This window comes from Leptinotarsa decemlineata, unplaced genomic scaffold (genome assembly GCF_025532065.1).
Source record: "Leptinotarsa decemlineata unplaced genomic scaffold, Ldec_3_MD MMD2_tig00026294_RagTag_RagTag, whole genome shotgun sequence".
NCBI lineage: Eukaryota > Metazoa > Arthropoda > Insecta > Coleoptera > Chrysomelidae > Leptinotarsa > Leptinotarsa decemlineata.
This window is the reverse complement of record NW_027412674.1, coordinates 6491199-6509875: the sequence shown is the minus strand read 5'-3', so window position 1 is coordinate 6509875 and position 18677 is coordinate 6491199. Positions and strand designations below refer to the sequence as shown.

General features: G+C 36.7%; 2 protein-coding genes across 4 annotated transcripts in view; both read right to left on the bottom strand.

The window, feature by feature from the left end:
* Positions 1 to 7640, bottom strand: part of LOC111509258 (glutamate receptor ionotropic, kainate 2) — a 65194-nt gene extending 57554 nt beyond the window's left edge. The window contains exons 1-3 of one of the 3 annotated variants that reach the window (XM_074180227.1): positions 7409 to 7640; positions 4484 to 4633; positions 658 to 1021 (exon numbers count right to left, since the gene is read on the bottom strand). In XM_074180227.1, the coding sequence (XP_074036328.1) occupies positions 658 to 1021; positions 4484 to 4633; positions 7409 to 7487 (593 nt within the window). In that variant the 5' untranslated portion in view covers positions 7488 to 7640. The remainder of the gene's footprint in view (positions 1 to 657; positions 1022 to 4483; positions 4634 to 7408) is intronic. The other 2 variants (XM_074180228.1, XM_074180226.1) reach the window with 2 other exon arrangements.
* Positions 7641 to 10211: 2571 nt separating this feature from the next.
* LOC111517234 (glutamate receptor ionotropic, kainate 2) overlaps positions 10212 to 18677 on the bottom strand; it is a 66744-nt gene continuing 58278 nt past the window's right edge. The window contains exon 15 of the mRNA XM_074180224.1: positions 10212 to 10585. Coding sequence (XP_074036325.1) covers positions 10391 to 10585 — 195 coding nt within the window. The 3' untranslated portion in view covers positions 10212 to 10390. The remainder of the gene's footprint in view (positions 10586 to 18677) is intronic.

Genomic DNA, 18677 nt, shown 5'->3' with positions numbered 1-18677 from the left:
TCTCCTTTATATCGGCAGGTGTAGGCCAAGACTCGCCGAACACACACTCTCTTATTGACGATAGCTCCGGGCACTCGCACAAGACATGCCTGACAGTATCATCTTCCTGTTCACACATCCTGCATAGGGGTGTGTCCACTAGCCCCATATTATGGAGGTGTTTCCTTATGACATGCATGATCTCATCAAAATTATTGAATGAGGAATTGTTCCAAGGACCGAAGCGGCATCACCACGTTGAATAGCGATACTAATTCTTTCTATCAAAATGTTTTTTCCTATAAGTCGTTGATAACATCCTATCGAGCCTCAAAAGTAGTTTCATATTGTAGCCTTGACATAATTTCAGATTTCGAACTTATGATGATGATTTTTCACTTATACTTCTTTCATTCTACCCACTAGTGGGAAAATAGTGTACGTCAAAATTAATGTTGGATTGATTCTCGGTCAACGCATTCATAAAAAAAAGAAATTGAATAGTAATGCATGAACATTTCCAAAGTATTTAAAAAAATCAAGATGAGGTGAAAGTTTTATCTATGAACTTTCAATCTAGACTGTACATATAAAATAGTCATAAGATCAAGTTGAATCGTGAGTCATTTCACAAAGCACTGAAATTATAAACATCAAATGCCAAACCAAATACCATACTTGTAATCTGGGCCGCCTTTCAGTTGTTCCACACGAATGAAGTCCTGACTGTTTTTCCTCTCCCAAGTTTGGAGCTTCAAAACTTCTTGTAATCTTATGAGTCCCTCTTCATTTTCGTAGATCAAAACAAACCCATTCCATTCTAAACTCTTCACAATCGCAGCTATTCCTCTGGAAAGTCGACCGGACTCGGGATAGAAATTGAGGAAAGTTTGAGAATGATCTTGAGTCGTTTCCCTCCATGACGATGAGATATACGGAACTTCGAATGTTTTGCATATTGACTCTATCACCGGGTTTATGACGGTTGTCGGAGGACCAAAAATCGTTATGAGTCCATCTCCGGAGTTTAATAGATCACAAACTGGAAAATAACAAAAAAATGTTTTGAAATGAGACGAAAAAGGTCACTCTTTTCGTTTTGCTTTAACAACAAGGAATGTCTGAATTCTAGCCCTGTAGTCGACGCATCAGCCCAAACAATCATAATTGCTTGTGTCATTTTTACATAAAGGCGCGTACGGTGCTACGAGCCTCAGTACATCTCGCAACGGTCTTGACGCGGCGGTGGTGGACTTCGAATTGTCTGTGAACAATGCTTTCCGCGCAGCCACAACCAGGACAGAGTATCCGCTGCGAAGCTACAATGAGTTCTTTCCCAGGATAAAGAACCTTAACTGGGAGAGAAATCGCCTCAGACGATTTTATCAGCGGACTCTCTATCCTGGAGACAAGGCTGCGACCAACCAAGTTAAACAGGCCATCACTGACTATAGAAACGAGAGATGGAGCGAGTGTTTGAAATTGCTTAAACCTGGGGATGATGAACTATGTCGAGTCCTCCGCAGGCTCGAGAACGGGGAAAACCACTCCCTCCCCTCTTCACGGAGAGGGCGGTATCTGCTACTCCCCTACCGAGAAGACGTTGGCTTTTGCAGACACAATGGAGAGTCAGTTTCAACTTAATGTTGATCCGGATGATGATATTGACCATGATATCCGGCTGGAACACCGGGTTCGGCGCATCCTTAGGGAAGATGATGACGACGAGGGGGTACATTAGGGCCTCCAAACCCAAGAAGGCTCCGAGAGTTGATTCAATCAACAATAGGTCCTAGAGAAATTCGTCAGATATCTGCTGGACATTATTAACAGTTCAACCGCCCTCAGATACTTCCCTCGACGATGGAAGCATGCCGTAATTGTCATGATTCCGAAACAGGGCCAGAACTCGCTGTTTCCGCAGAATCGTCGTCCGATTCGTCTGCTTTGCTCAGCGGCTAAGTTGGCTGAACGTGTTGTGCTGCAAAGGCTAACTGAAGAAGTTGAAGACTCAAATGTTTTGCCTGACAAACAATTTGGCTTCAGGAGGGAACACTGCAGCGAACCGCAGGCCCCGAAACTGGTAAAAAATTCCATCTCAGAGCTGAACAACAAGAACACAGTTCATCTTGTCCTCCTGGAAATTTCGAAGGCCTTCGACCGAGTCTGGCACGAAGGCCTGTTACACAAAATGCTCGATTTTGATTTGCCTCGGGCCCTGGTCCGGTGGAATAGGTTCTTCCTGAAAGGCAGAACATTTCAAGTCAGACTTGAAGGAACCCTGTCTCCTGTCAGGGAAATCCAAGCTGGAGTCCCTCAGGAAGCTCTGCGTCTCCACTATTGTACAGCCTTTACGTGAGCGACCTTCCGAGATTCGATCACGGGAAAGTTTCCCTTCACGCCGATGATACGGCTCTCCTTGCCTCTTCCATGGGTCGGGCGTTGGCGGTGGTTTACATGCAACGTGCATTGGACGACCTCGAATGCTGATACCTGGAGTGGAAGATCCGGGTTAATCCAGAAAAACTCAGGCGATAGATTTGGGGAGACGTAACGTTTCTCCAGACACAAAGGTCACGATCTCAGGCAGGGAGATCAAATGGCAAACGCGAGTCAAGTACCTAGGTCTTTGGGTAGACCACCGACTTACCTGAGCAAATCACATCGACTATATCAAGAGCATAGTCCAATGGAGGATATCCAAACTCTATCCTCTGATTAAAAACTCAAAGCTCAATCTTGAAAATAAGATTGTACTTCACAACACGATGTTCAGGTCTGTTATCATGTATGCTTCAGGTGCCTGAGGACAAACCGCTCCGTCAAATCTTTCCATTTTGGAAAGATTGCATAACAAACTTCTAAGGATGCTGGTGAATGCTCCATGGTTCGTGCAGAATGAAGCCATCCGCAGAGATTTGAAGCTGTTAACTATACGGCAGTCCATTTAGTCGAGGAATCAGAAAGTTTTCGAGTCATCGGAAACTCATGATAACCCATCAGTTAGGGAACCTGTAGATTATACTATAGACGACCCCTCCCGATACAAAAGGCCCCGTCGCTCGCTTGAGTGAAGGCCCCGTCGCTCGGTTGAGTGAAGGCCCTTCGATGTCTGTTAAAATGAACACTTTGTTCATCAAATACCCCAGTTAGGAAGGGGTACACAAGGCCAGAGCGGCATAGAGGTTATTGATCTTTATGTTGTCACCAAAAACACCTTCAGTTATGAACCACTCATCCTCCTGACGAAAAACAGTTGGAAATTTCCTAACTGATGAAAATGAAGATGACTACAGTAGTTTCAACGCAGTGTATTAGAGAACAACGATTTTAGAGCAGATTTCGGTCTTTGGGTAAGATTTTTTTATATATCTGAAAAAATTTCATCCGTATTTTTGTAATCAAGGCTTCAAGTTTATTTCCAAAAATCTATATGTCTTACAGAATAATGCACGAAAAAGAAGTTGAAAGATTGACTTGGTCGTTCGAAGAAGTTTCATCCGATCTGGAACATTTCTCAGATTCGGAAGACACAGTGCCGGACCCACAGCATGACCATTTTAGTGATTTTAAATCTGATAGCGAACAGGAGATAGAAGAACAATTACTCATTCAACCCAGTATTTGTGGGTGCAGTCATCTACAATATAGTTCAAAAGATGAAACGAAGTGGAATAAAATATGCCATTCCAGAAATATAACAATAAAAACAAGTCTGAGGCAAGACCAACAGATATTTTAGAAATGCGTGCAGTTATTGGGCTTCTTTATCTAGCCGGAGTTCATCATGGAGGGCAAACCTTAATTTTTGAATTTTGGTCTGAGAGTCTAAGGATGGTACAGGTGTAGAGATCTTTTCGGCAACAATGGCACTCAGAAAAATATTTGGCGCAGTAGTGAAGAACTGTCAAAAACACTACTCTGTTGGGGAATTTACTACAATCGATGAAATGCTGTGGTCTTTCAGGGGCCGTTGTCGTTTTAGGTTGTATATTCCAAATAAACCCGCTCTATATGGAATAAAGGTATTTTTATTAGTAGATTCAAGGTCATTCTATACTTAAAATATAGAAGTATATTGCGGTAAACAGCCTCCAGGTCCTTCTTGTGTTAGTAATAGTTCATCTGACGTAGTGAATAGTCTTTGTTTAGGTACCATTGTCAAAATCTAGGAGAAATGTTACAATAGATAATTGGTTCACTTCCGTTGAAGTGGCCAATATTTAACTGAAAAATAATCAGCTGACAATTGTGGAAATACTTCAAAAAAATAAGAGGCAAATTCCCAATGACTTTTTTACTTAACGACCAGAAAAGTCGAGCATGTTTGGTTTTACAGAAGATTTGACTATCGTTTCATATATACCGGAAAAAAAATCAGGTTATTTCATTATCAACCCTTAATCATGACGATTCTATTGATGAGGCATCTGGTGCAGAGGAAGTTTTTTTAAAACCTACCTACAATCTATTTCCGATCATAACCATAAGATTAGGTACTTACCAGCTTTGGATGTTTCGAATATGTCATAACTTGGCAGGTATTGAATATTGCTGGAGAATATTAGGGAATTCTTTGCTTGAATGTTATTACTGAGTATAGTACTATTCAGTGGAAGTTCTGATTGTGAGCGATCTTCGTTGAACAGTATTCCTGCAAAAAATCGGTTTCAGATAAAATATGTTGCTTAAATGACTATTAATGAAACTTCAAAATTTTTTTCAGTTTTAACATCATGTGTTTTCGTAGCTCAGTCAATATTTATTCTAATGTGTCGTGTTATATACTTATTGATAGAGAATTTTGTACTCTATACATTGATGCTGTTCATTTTTTTCACATTTTGATTTTTTGCCTCTTTTTAGCTGATGCCGTTAAGTGATTTTTGGCGAAACATCGCTAACGAAATGCAGGTATCGAAAAATCAACCACGCATTCGGCACTGACAGTGTTAATGAACGCACTATTCGACGTTGGTTCGCGAAATTTCTTTGCGGTGACTTCAGCTTCGAAACTGACCCTCTAATGGGCGACCTGCAGTACTCAAGGACGAGGAGTTGAGGACCTTGGTGGAGACCGACCCATTACAAACGGTGCGTGAGATAGTGGAAGAACTGGACGTAAGCACCATGTGGTTTTTGATGGTTTAAAACGTATTGGAAAGCTCAACAACTCAATAAATGGGTGTCCGATGATTTGAACGATCGACAGAAATTGTCAAGAAGGAGAACAATCCACTTTAAGGTTGACAGAAGTATTCCTCAATCTAGTAAGGCTCTGGTTGATGATCAGTCTGTGACTACCTTCGTCCGTGAGCAATTCAAATATATGACTTGAGAAATAGGTCTCCTGCCTCGAATTTCACGGAAACGGCCTCCCGTTACTGCAGGACACTTACTGCACAAAGCAGTCAGGAAAACCTCTCCCAATCCTCTCAGGTAGTTTGTAGCCATCCCGGTCGCAATGTGCAGCTCTGGACTTGTACCAGTGGAACATCTTTTGGAATATCCTCGAGGCAGCCATAATGGGATACTGAGAATATTTCAGTTGAGGCTAAGGTATATTCACGTTAACAGGTTCCCTTCTCAATAACCGCGCAATGACCTTCTCATATAAGGACATCTATGAGTGATATTGATGACTTATTCCATTATATATATGCCAGATTTCTTTATTCTGTCTCGTCTAGGTTTTGCATTAAATATGATTTTGCCTGAATTATTATTACTCATGAAAGATGTTATTATGTTGAATTTGGAAAAGTAATTTTGAATATTTACTGAAAGTTTACCTGAGTCTACCAAATTCAACATAATAACATCTTTCATGAGTAATAATAATTTAGGCTAAATAATATGTAATGCAAAACCTAGACGTGACAGAGTGAAGAAATCTAGCATATATAGAATAAAATGTAGTGAATGCTCTGCAGTATACAGGGTGTAACTGAATAAGTGTAAAACATTCAAGGAGGTGATTCCTCGTCGAAAAAAAGATAGGATCTTTCATATAAAGAAACTTCATTGGAGCCCCTTAAAGGGGATACATAAAATTTGTGCAACAATTTTTTTCACAAGATCTGAAAAAGTTACAATATTGAAATTAACCTGACGTTTTGTACTACTAAAAAGACTCTTAGCCGATAATTCATTTGGTTTACCCCATGGTTGTAAGAGGTGGAAAACGCAACCGCTAAAATGTATTCCCAATGTAACTTTTTGTCTTATTATTTGTTACCATCTGAAAATTCATTTCCGATAGCCTGTTTTATTCTAAACAAAAAATGTCTCTTGGGTTTTTTGCCCAAAATAAACCAGTTCGCAGCAAAAAATTATTTTACGAACAACTACAGAGATACATGAATGCGAACTGGATTTATTGTTATTTTGTAGTTAGTACCTGCATTAAACGCATAAAGGGTAATAAACAAAACTAATTTATAAATAACAAAACACACAAAATGTAGAAATCATAGTAAATGTTCAATATGTCTACTTTCAGACATTACGCATGCGTCTAGACGTCGGCGCATTGAGCCACGTATTCGCTCAAATATTCCTGGAGTCTTTGGTTACCCTGCACGCATCGATGATGCGGTTTCTTAAATTCTCTACATCGCGAACGATAAACCAGATGCTGTAAATGGCCCCAAATAGAGAAATCGAGAGAATTGAGATCCGGGGATCGAGCGGGCAAGTTCCATGGTCCTCCTCGACCTATCCACTGATTTGCATATGAACAAATAATAAGACGAAAAGTTACATTGGAAATAAATTTTAGGGGTTGCGTTTTCCACCCCTTACAACCATGGGATAAACCAATTAAATTACTGGCTAAGTGTCTTTTTGGTAGTAAAAAACATCAGGTTAATTTCAATATTGTAACTTCTTCAGTGCTTGTGAAAAAAATTGTTATACAAATTTTATGTACCCCCTTTAAGGGGCTGTATCTTAATAAGGGATGCTCCAATGAAGTTTCTTTATATAAAAGATCCTATCTCGAAAACAAAATTGAAAATTTCATCATTCGCAATGTGATCGTAAATCGAATTGATCTAACCAGAACAAATCCGCCTGAAACAGTATTTTAAGTTGAAAAAGGTTTTTATATGCCAATTCATTGTTAAAATGAAAAACATGTGATAGATATTCATATCATTTTTTCGTGCATAAGAATTCGACTTATTGTTTAAAATTGTACATTTAATTATTGTGAGAAATATAGATCACTTTACGTTGCGACATGACGTCTGAGTTTGTTTCAGTTGATGTCTATTTTAGTCAAAGAAGTATAAAAATAAATTATCGTGTACGTAGTATACACACAATCTAAATGAAATGTCATTGCGGTATGTTTTTCGATTCATGTCTAGAAAATTCAATTATAGATCGATTGTGAAACTGTTGGTTAATTAATATATTCACTTACCCAGAGTCACGTTTTCCTTTGCTTGGCACAAGTATTGAAAGGAAAGGAAAATAGCAAGAGAGTAGAAATTCACGAACATTTCTAACTACTTACGAACATAAAACTAAAGTTAGTTATATAATTCTTACGATCTCCACATCTCTTCCAAAGAAGCGAACTGTTTACAAGGGGTTTTTGAATGAAGTGGGCAAATTTGCTTCCTACTTGGTAGACTGCCAGTTTCAAATTTTATTTATAAGTCAGAAATCAATGCACCAACTGAAGACTCGTATAATATGGACGTAGAGCACGTAAATATCGCATCGTAAGTTTGATTCGGGAAGCGAAAGGGTGTTCTTTATATAATTTTGAGACGTGAAGAGTATTTTCTGTGTACCAGTGAAACTGAAAAGATTATATTTTGAAAACAAATTGATTTTATTATTCAATGAAGTTGCCTTCAAAGGCGATACAAAGATTATAGCGGACATATAATTTTACGATACCATTTTTACAGTACGATTTGTCTTCAGCCTTAAAATAGGCCTCAGTTTTGACGATTACCCCTTCATAGACGCTATATTTCTTACCAATGAGCCTTCTCTTGAGTTCAAAAAAAAGTCTCTAAGGGCCATATCTGGAGAATACGGCGAACGCGGAAGCAATTTGAAGCACACTTCATGCAATTTTGCCGTCGTTTTCATTAAATTGTGACACGGTGCATTGTCCTGATGAAACATCAAAAATATATTAAAAAGCGGACAAATTAATTTGCAGGTAGTGGTTCCACTGGGTAATTACCAAAAAATAAATAAGGATAATCATCATTTAACAAACACATAATCCACATAGGACCAGCTGAATATTGCAGTACTAAAAAAATTGACCTTTACAACCTGAACCATACGTATCCTACCGGAGGAAAAATAAATTTGTTCAACCGCTAACGAGTAAGTCAATGGACCAGTAAAGTCATTAATTTTTGAGACCAAAGGCTTTCAACACTCTTCCTGATGAAATAAAAATCTAACAACCGATATCAAAACTCAGAAGAGAATTGAAAACATGCGTATATCAAAGGAAACGGAGAGAGATTCACCAAATACTTATGATGCACTGTTTGGAACCTTTGGTGTAGTAATGAATATTACTGGAGTTTTTTTCCCAACACCAAATCGTTATTTTTAACACCTCAAGTGAGGTGTTGGGAAAAAACTCCAGTAATATTCATTCACCAGATAATTGAAAACTACCATTTTACAACAAAATTTATACACAAATGAATAGCATTTTATAAGTGTTGTTCATGACGAAGACTTTCAAGAACGAGGTTTCAATGATGAACGAGAACGGGAATGTTTTCTACTTATTCATCAAACTCAAACACCTGTTCATGCAGCTGCAGTTTCGTAAGAATGTATCATCTTTCCCTCCAACCGATTTCCTGGAGTCTTTGAAGTCCACTAGATACTCGTTAGGACATCAAGAGGATTGTTCCGAATTCTTGGGGTTCTTGTTGGATACTCTTCGTGAGCAAAACAATAGCAAAATCAATACTCCTGACCGCTCTGAATTGAATGATTCCGTACAGTCCATCTCGTCTTTGTTTATAAATCTTTTGCTGGAAAAATCCTCACTTGTTTACTTTGTAGTAAATGTTCAAGAGGTTCAAGAGGTAGCGAAAATTCATGTGAATTTCTTTAACTTCATCAAGCTTTTCCTAATATGACTAATAACCAGTCCGTGCAAAGCTTATCGTTAAATCATCTGAAAATGGAATTTTTAAGGTGGTGATCGACTGTATTGCCAAACATGCGCCAAACTTACTGACTGTTATAAGAAAATAAGTATAGCTGAGGCACCAGTCAATCGGATAATAACACTGATAATCTTCAAACAAGACTCAACCTCTGACGAAAGCAAGAAACTCTTTGGAAGATTCGAAATAGATGAACATTTCAATCTAGCAGACCACTACCATATTATTCATGCAGTCATTGTTCACTGTGGTCCTGGCGTTGAATCTGGTCATTATCACGCCTTAGTCAAAGACGAAACGGACTGGTTTAAGTTTGACGATAGTGGTGTCACGAAGTGTTCTGGCGATGTATGGAATCTATTGGAGCCTCTGGAGACACCCTACATTTTGTTTTATGAGAGCGGGGACATTGGTAGATCAAGATCTTCAGATAATGTATTGCTGCAGGTTTTTTCGGGTTTTCCTGCAGCTGAAACAGCAAATGCGCCACTGGAATCAACGAAGTCGCCCCGGAGCGCCAATTAATTTTTATTGTTGTTTTTATTTTTATCGTTGTTTTAAAATTTCACAAATAAATCTTTTTATACGCAAATATACATGACATTTTCTGTGTACATCTGTTTCATTCGTTCTGCTCGACTGTTAATTCATTTGTGAAAATTCTAGTTCTAATCTAATAACACGTTTTTCTCAAATTGAATTAACAAAAGTTGATTGATCGATATTTCAATGCTGTTTATTTTACAATCAGAATAATTCAATGTCTCAGTGCAAAAACGTAATATTTCATCAATTATTATTATTTCATATGATTATTGTTATTATCTGTCATAGTTATGTTATCACGCACAAGTCACTTCTGTAACTTTTCTGATATTGTCTGTTTATTCAACTATACTCTCTATCAAATGGAAAGCTTTGTATATATAATGATATTTCTGTGAATAAAATGAAATCAAGTTATAAGTTGAATGGAATTTGTGCTTATTTGAGTATGAAGGGAGGGAGGAAAGTGTTGTATATGAAGCTAATATCAATTCACCGTTCAAAAAAATAAATTCGGAATTCATCATCAGTGAATTTCTTTATTATGATTATTCATAGCTGGCTCTTACAATAAACAGGTATCTGGTAGAATTAAATTCAAACATAACATCTTAAAAACTCAAATCTAAATCACATTTCTCAAACATTACATGAAAAAAGGAAGAATTTGTTATAATTCATTCTTTAACCAAAATGTTTCAAGAATCGCGGTTTATGTTCATCAGAGATCCAGCACTCTGTAAGAAACTGTGAACTATACTCTTAGCATCGGTTTTTCCACTTCCGCCAGATGAAGACGACGACTCTGATAAAAGTGGTTTAGTTCTTTTCTTCGTAATCCAAACATTACAAGCAAATTTGAGTTCCGACTTCAAAGCCTCTCCATACGTTATCTGAAAGCGAAAAAGGTAATTAATATGATGTTACTGATGTCACATGATATTTTTGAGTACAAACTCACATGTGAGATGTTTAATAATATAAATATTGTGTTTAGATTGATTCGGACGTTACTTGATGAAGATCTATACCGGGTGTCCCACATTTTATGTGACAGGCAATATCTGGTTTGTTGAAGGAGATACACAAAAATGTTTCATACAAATGTTTTAGGAGTTCATGAGAGCTATATTTTGATATGATTTTTAAATATACAGAGTGTTTGGTGTAGGTGCTACAAACCAAAATTCCAATTTTTTTGAAATAGAACGCCCTGTATATCATTACATATTCAGATGCTACGTTAAATTCTGATATCATTTCATGTTTGGTTTTTGAAATTCGATTACGGCGTTGTTGAGTTATTGCTTAAAATGTAAAGTCTTGAGAACGACTATTATTTTTAAAAATATCTCATACAATTATTCTCTCTGCATCAGATCACATGAAAATTAGTCAAAATTTTGGGTGTTCGAAGAAATGGTTTCAATTTTGAGTTGTGGAATTCAGTCAGGAATCATTTTGAATATGAAACAATTGCGAAATTGAAAGAGGTGTATTCGAAAACAAATCTTTAATTAATAACAATGTAAATAATATAACTTGATAAATCATTTCATAAGAATGGTAGGTACCTAGAAATAAGTCATAAAAATTGTTCAAAGTGATGCCCATTAGATATTATACAGGCTTCGAAACGTCGAATCACTTCTCTCGTACAAGTCGCTCTTATAATATCATGCGTAATATCACTGCACGCTAGTCGAATTTTCATTTTCAGATCATCCACATTTAAAGGAGGAGTAGTGAAAACAATATCTTTTAAATAACCCCATAGGAAAAAATCAAGCGGTGATAAATCTGGGGAACGAGCCGGCCACCGAATTGGACCCTTATTACCAATCCATCTATTTGGGTACGTTCTATCCAGATATTCAGTAACGACCTGTGAATTGTGAGGAGGAGCACCATCTTGTTGCCACCAAATTCCTTGTCGTTCTGCTATGGGAATATCTTCCATCAACTGAATCAAATCATTTTCTAGAAAATGTAAATATCGCAATCCATTGAGATTTTCATTGAAAAAGTAAGGTCCTATGATGCGGCCATTGAACAATCCACACCATACATTAATACCCCAAGTAGTTTGAAAATTACTTTCGCGGACCCAGTGGGGATTTTCTTGAGACCAATAGTGACTGTTATGTCGATTCACAACTCCATTATTGTGGAATCGCGATTCATCGCTCCACAAAATTTGACTGAATATGTTAGGACTTTCATGTAATATTACCTGAATACAAGCAATGAATTCAAGTCGTCGTTCAAAGTCCGTGGGTTTCAAACCTTGTACCAACTGAATTTTGAATGGATGGTATTTATTTTCCTTCAGAATTCTCTGTACATTAGATTTACTCACACCGACTTCTTCTGCAAGAGTACGGATAGAAACATGTGGATGAATAATAATATAAGCCAACACATTGATCTCTAAATCTTCAGTTCTAACAGATCTCGTATGATGACGATGCTTTATAGTAGAAGGAAATGACCCAGTTCGCAATTTTTCTACAACTCTCGAAAAAGTCATTCGTGACGGAATGGGTCTGTCTGGAAAACGTTCTTGGTATAGACGTTGTGCTTGACGGCAGTTCTTCTGACATTCCCCAAAAATTAATAACATATCAATGCAATCACTTGGACTAAACGCGAAAGGCATACTGGAGTTTTCGCACAAAGAACACAGTTACTGTTTTGCAAAGAATCACTGAATCGAACTGACAAGTAGATACAATTCAACAACATTTGTTACTATGGCATCAACAAGCATAAGCTACTTGATGAAATTGTGCAATATAAAGCAATTCACCCTCAAGTTAGTCACATTCTCAAAAATTTCAATATTATATTCAACTGATATCGATATCGTATCGTAGAGGTGAGAATAATGGTTTGTATTCAGTAGTAGTCTAGTTCAATTTAATAAAAGATATAGACTGGATTCGTGTACGAGTAAATACGTTTTTTTGAAACTTTATATTTAAGGAAAAGTGCAATAACTCAACAACACCGTAACCGAATTTCAAAAACCAAACATGAAATGATATCAGAATTTAACGTAGCATCTGAATATGTAATGATATATAGGGCGTTCTATTTTAAAAAATGGAATTTTGGTCTGTAGCACCTACACCAAACACCCTGTATATTTAAAAATTATATCAAAATATAGCTCTCATGAATTCCTAAATCTTTTGTATGAAACATTTTTGTGTATCTCCTTCAACAAACCAGATATTGCCTGTCACATAAAATGTAGGACACCCGGTATAGTAATTTCAAAAACTACACCTCACGATTTGATCTCCACAAACTTTATTTGAAAAATTTATCACGACATGTTTCGCTAACACAGTAGCTTTTTCGTATAGTGAATCAAGTACTCTACTTAAACCTACTGTGTTAGCGAAACATGTCTTGAAAACACGCCATATAAAGTTTATAAATTATTAATAATTACAGACTTGTAAACAAATGTCGTTGAAGATGAAAAAGAACAGGATTTCAAAATACAACAGCGGTCGGAAGACGACGATGAGGAAGATAATTAAAATTATAAGTTGTGGTAATTTTTATTAATTTTTTTTTAAATAAATTGATAGTTCGCATCACAAGAATTCACAAGATTCTCTCTAGAGACCCGATTGAACATTCACGACTTCTAGTAAGCTCATACAGATGACCTTGTCTCTTTACAATGTCCACGTCGGGAAGGATAGCTTTTAATATCCTCCAAAGCACGACGGGCTTTGTTCACAGTTGGTTCACAGATGTCGGTCAACCAAAGCAAAACTGTGATAATCTCCTTCACCAGGAGGAAAAAATTGGACTATCTGATGTCACTTTCCATCGATGGTGAGGTCATTCCATATGGAACGGAGGTGAAATATCTTGGCATTGTCCATGAACTCACCTGGAACGCTCATTTGGAAAACATTTTACACAAAGTCAGACTGTCCCTATGGACATGCCGAAAAATTTGATGATGATTGTCAGACCAATGATCACTTATGGAGCAATTGTCTGGTGGCCAAAAGACTCACAGAAAACGGCTCGGGTGAAGCTCTCTGGCCTACAGAAACAGGCTTGTCTGGCCATCAGTGGTACCACACCGTCAGCGGCTATGGAGATCCTTCTAGATCTTCCTCCTCTCCACATTTTTCTGAAGAGACTAGATGTACTGCATATACAGGGTGTTCCTTAAACACATGCTAATATTTAAGGAGGTAATTCTTAGACCCATTTTAAGAAAAAACGTCCTATGGACGTATGTCCTAAACGCCATAACTTTTGAGATACAGGGTGGCAAAGTTTTCAAAAATAATCAGTTTTTTAATAATAACTGAGATAATTTTGTAGACATCTTTGGCATATTTGGTACATATGTTCCATGCCTCAAGGCGCATTTTCTGATGTACAATTTTCTTAATTTTCTCTGCCAGTGGCGTACGTACGATTTTTGAAATGTATATTTTTGTCGAAAAAAATACTACGCCACTGCTTTATTTTGAATTAAAAATTATTTTTAAAATCTCCATACATTTTTGAGCACATTTGATTTGCTGGGTTTTCTTTGTCCGACGCATGGTTTTCGCTCAAAAAATTAAAAATCGCTTTACAAGGATAAATTCCTTAAAAATCTGATGCGGTATCGTGCATCGACTGAAAGCAAACTAAGAGATCATATTTGTTGCAAAATAATTGAGGATCTAAAAGGTATTTGTTTGTTGTCAGATGCACTGTTCTCAATTAAAATTACGTCATAACGCAGCACCGCTTAATAATTTTTGAAAACATAAATTCAGTTATGGAATAAAATGGAATAAATGACGTGTAGCAGAATTTATTTACTGCACCTCTTGGAAATATGGAGTTTGTCAATATGTGATTTCTTTTAAAGATTAAAAGCAGAAAACACAGCGTACCCACCATAGCAATAAAAAACGAATTCTCTGTATGTACAAACGTCAGTAGCTAATATTGATGTTGGTTTAAAGTAAGGTGTTGGTGTTAAAAACTGTCACAGCGCGTTTTGATTGATTTTGAAGTGTTATTGAAGTTAATGCAAATGCATTACGTATATGGCCTTGCCGATGGTAATGCAACAGAAGCCAGGCGCATTTATCAGGAAAGATATCCTAATCGTGCCTTACCAGATAGCCGAACCTTTTCAAATATTCATCGTCGACTTGGGGAAACTGGTAGTTTCAAGAAAGGGACTCCGGAAGGTAGACCTCGTGTAGTAAGAACTCCTGAAATTGAGGAAGCGGTGCTGCAAGAAATTGAGGAACATCCTGAGACGAGTACGAGGAAGATCGCTAGAACTCTGGATATTTGTCATCAAATTGTTTGGCGTATTTTGATTGATTTTTTGTTATACCCATACCATATTTCAAGAGTGCAGGCATTACTTTCCAGAGATTTTCCACAGCGTGTGAACTTCAGTCAGTGGTATTCACAAAGTATTGCACTAAATCCGCAGTTTGAGACACAAATTTTGTTCACAGACGAAGCAAATTTTTCTCGGAATGCCATTCAAAATTTCCATAACAATCATGTGTGGGCTGAAGAAAATCCCCATGTAATAACCGAAACCCATTTCCAATACCAATTTTCGGTTAATGTATGGGCAGGAATTATAGGTGATCATCTAATAGGCCCATTTTTTCTACCAGGACGCCTTGATGGTCGTTCTTATTTACACTTTCTCGAAGAAGACTTACATGGGTTATTGGAAGATGTGCCACTTGCGTTAAGGAATCGAATATGGTACATGCACGATGGCGCCCCTGCTCATTTCAGTGTAATTGTCCGAAACCATTTAAATACAGTTTATCCTAATCGTTGGATGGATCGCGGAGGACCAGCAAGATCCCCCGATCTCAACAGTTAAATTTTTTTTATGGGGTCACCTTAAAACTCTTGGGTATAAAACTCCCGTTAATACTTTAGAAGATTTAAGAGAGCGAATAGTTGCCTCGTGTCAAACTATACGAAATACGCCGGGAATATTTGAACGGGTGCGTAATTCCATGCGTAGAAGGGCGGAAGCATGCATACTAAGTGCAGGTGGCCACTTCCAACAATGTTTATAATCAATTTTGGTATTATTACTAATTAACAAATTTGTGCTGTTCGTTTAGACTTACTGTCACAAAATAAAATAAAACTCGTTTTTGTGAAAAATTTATTTTTTTGCAGATTATGTTTTCAAATATTATTAGGGAATTAGTAATGCGTTATGAAGCAATTTTCAGATTCTCATTAATTTTAGAATTGATCTAATTTCTTAATTTGCTTTCTGTCGATTTTTATTTTTTTGAGTGAAAATCATGCGTCAGACAAAGAAATACCAGGAGATCAAATTTTCTCAAAAATAAATGAGGATTTTAAAAATGATTTTATTTTGAAAAGAAAGCATTGGCGTAGTACTTTTTCCCCAAAAATATTCAATGCGAAACCTGTAGGGATGCCACTGTTTGAAAAAATACAAATTTGTGTACATCAGAAAATGCGCCTTGAGGCATGGAATATATGTACCAAATATGCCAAAGATGTCTACAAAATTATCTCAGTTATTATTAAAAAACTGATTATTTTTGAAAAATTTGCCACCCTCTATCTCAAATGTTAAGGCGTTTAGGACATACGTCCATAGGAAGTTTTTTTCTAAAATGGGTCTAAGAATCACCTCCTTAAATATTAGCATGTGTTTAAGGAACACCCTGTATACTTGAGCACATTGCCAATTGTACAAATCGATTTAATGAAAAGTGCAACAGACTGTTGGTTGACACTGGAAGTCACAGCATTCTGGAAATGTTAAGAGCAGATAGTTGTTGATTCACAGATGAATCAAAAACACCTTTCGATTCTAGTACAAGTGTTTTCAGTCGCAGACCCAGGACAGAGATATCAACCTGCCTAGGAACCTATGCGACTGTACTTTGAACGGAAATTTACACTATTGAATTGTGTGCGGAGAGATTGAAAGAATCAAACCTCATACACAAGTCAATAAAAATGTTGGGAGCTCTTGGCTCCTACCGAGCAACGACAACGTCTAAATTGGTAGCAAATTTCCAAAAACGACTCTCCTCGAAAGGAAGACTTAGCAAATTGTCTCTTCATAATCATCATCATCATAATGTACTTTATTGTCTAAGAGGAAAGACTCTTGTTGACAAAGCATGGTTTACATGTAAAATACAATAGTTTATGCCTATTAATTTGTCAGTGATTTATATAAAATGGTTAAAATTTGCAGATATAAACAATAGATAATACATATATCTTTGGTCTAGTTGTAAAAAAAACATAAAAATACAAATATGTAAGTAAAAATATATAAAATTTCTTTTCATTTTTCAATGAAATCACACATAAATATAGAATACAGATAATTCAATCTTATAGATAAAATGCAAAAAGCTACTGTTAGCCCAAGATACTGTCACTATAATACTCCTGCAGGCTGTAGTATCCTTTAGTTAAAAATATGCTTTTGACGGTTTTCCGAAAGATTCTCGGGCATGATATCTTTTTTACTTGGCTTGGCAGATGATTGAAGAGTTTTTTATTCTCAAATATGAGAGAGTGTTTGGTTAATGTCGTTTTTGGTAGCGGTAGGGGTAAGTCGTCTTTTTTGACGAGTATTATATGGTCTTACAATTGTCATATTGGATTTTTTCTTATGCATCAAGCACACTGTCTCAAGGATAAAAATACTGTATGGGGTCAGAATTCCATGTTTTATAAAAAGTGGTTTACAGTGGTCCCTAGACTTAGCTTTTGATAAATATCTGAGAGCTCTTTTTTGTAAGACAAATACTGAGCTCATTAGCTGATAACAGCAAAAACCCCAGACCGAAATGCCATACATTAAGTGTGATTCAATGAGAGAAAAGTAAGCCATTCTGCCTGCCTTTATTCCGAGTACCGTAGTGATAACTCTGATTGCATAGCAGCCCGAGGCTAGGTTTTTGTTTATGGTCCTTACACGGTCATCAAATCGTAATTCATCATCAATGTATATACCTAAGAATTTTATGCTGGTATTGTTATTTATGATTTGATCATTCAAGGTCAGATTTTCATAATTGAACTTGAAGGTCAGGATTTTGGTTTCATTTCCATTGAAGTAAAGATAGTTTGAGTCACACCCGGTTTTAACTTTCTGTAAGTCTAGAAAGAAACGCTCTTTCAGAATTTCTATATCACTTCCATGCCATAGTATGGTGGTATCGTCTGCAAACATGGTAAAGGTTTCATGTATATCAATCTCACTAAGGTCATTAATGTAAATAAGGAAAAGAATTGGACCAAGAACGGATCCTTGGGGAACTCCCCAGTTTATTTTGGAGATATCAGAGGAACGATTCGGCAATTTGACAATCTGATTTCGGTTCGAAAGATAGCTTGCAGACCAGTCGAGTGTCACTCCTCTGAATCCATAGCAATATAATTTTTTGAGCAGTAGTCTGTGATTAACACAGTCGAATGCTTTTGAAAAATTGCAGAATACTGCTCCAATAGCTCTTCCATCGTTTAGGCCAACATACAGTTCATTTAAAAAGTTGTAAATTGCATCACTTGTGCGTTTAGAAGTTTGAAAACCGAATTGTACTGTAGATAATATGTTATGTTGGTTCAAGAATGCCAATAATCTCTTCTTTACAATTTTTTTATAACATTTGAAATGGTAGATAGTGAAGCTATTGGTCTGAAATTTGAAGAAGTCTCCAGCTCTCCTTCTTTATGGATTGGCAGTATAACGGCTGTTTTCAAACATGACGGAAAAACACCACTAGCAAAGGATTTATTTATTTCTTCTGCTAGAGTATGTAATGCTTCGTCTTGTAAATTTTCTAATATTCTTACAGATATTTCGTCGATACCAGAAGAATTTTTGTTTTTGATTTCCTTAAAACTGTTTTTGAGCTCATCAATATCCGTGTTGAATGAATAAAAGCTATCAGGAATGAA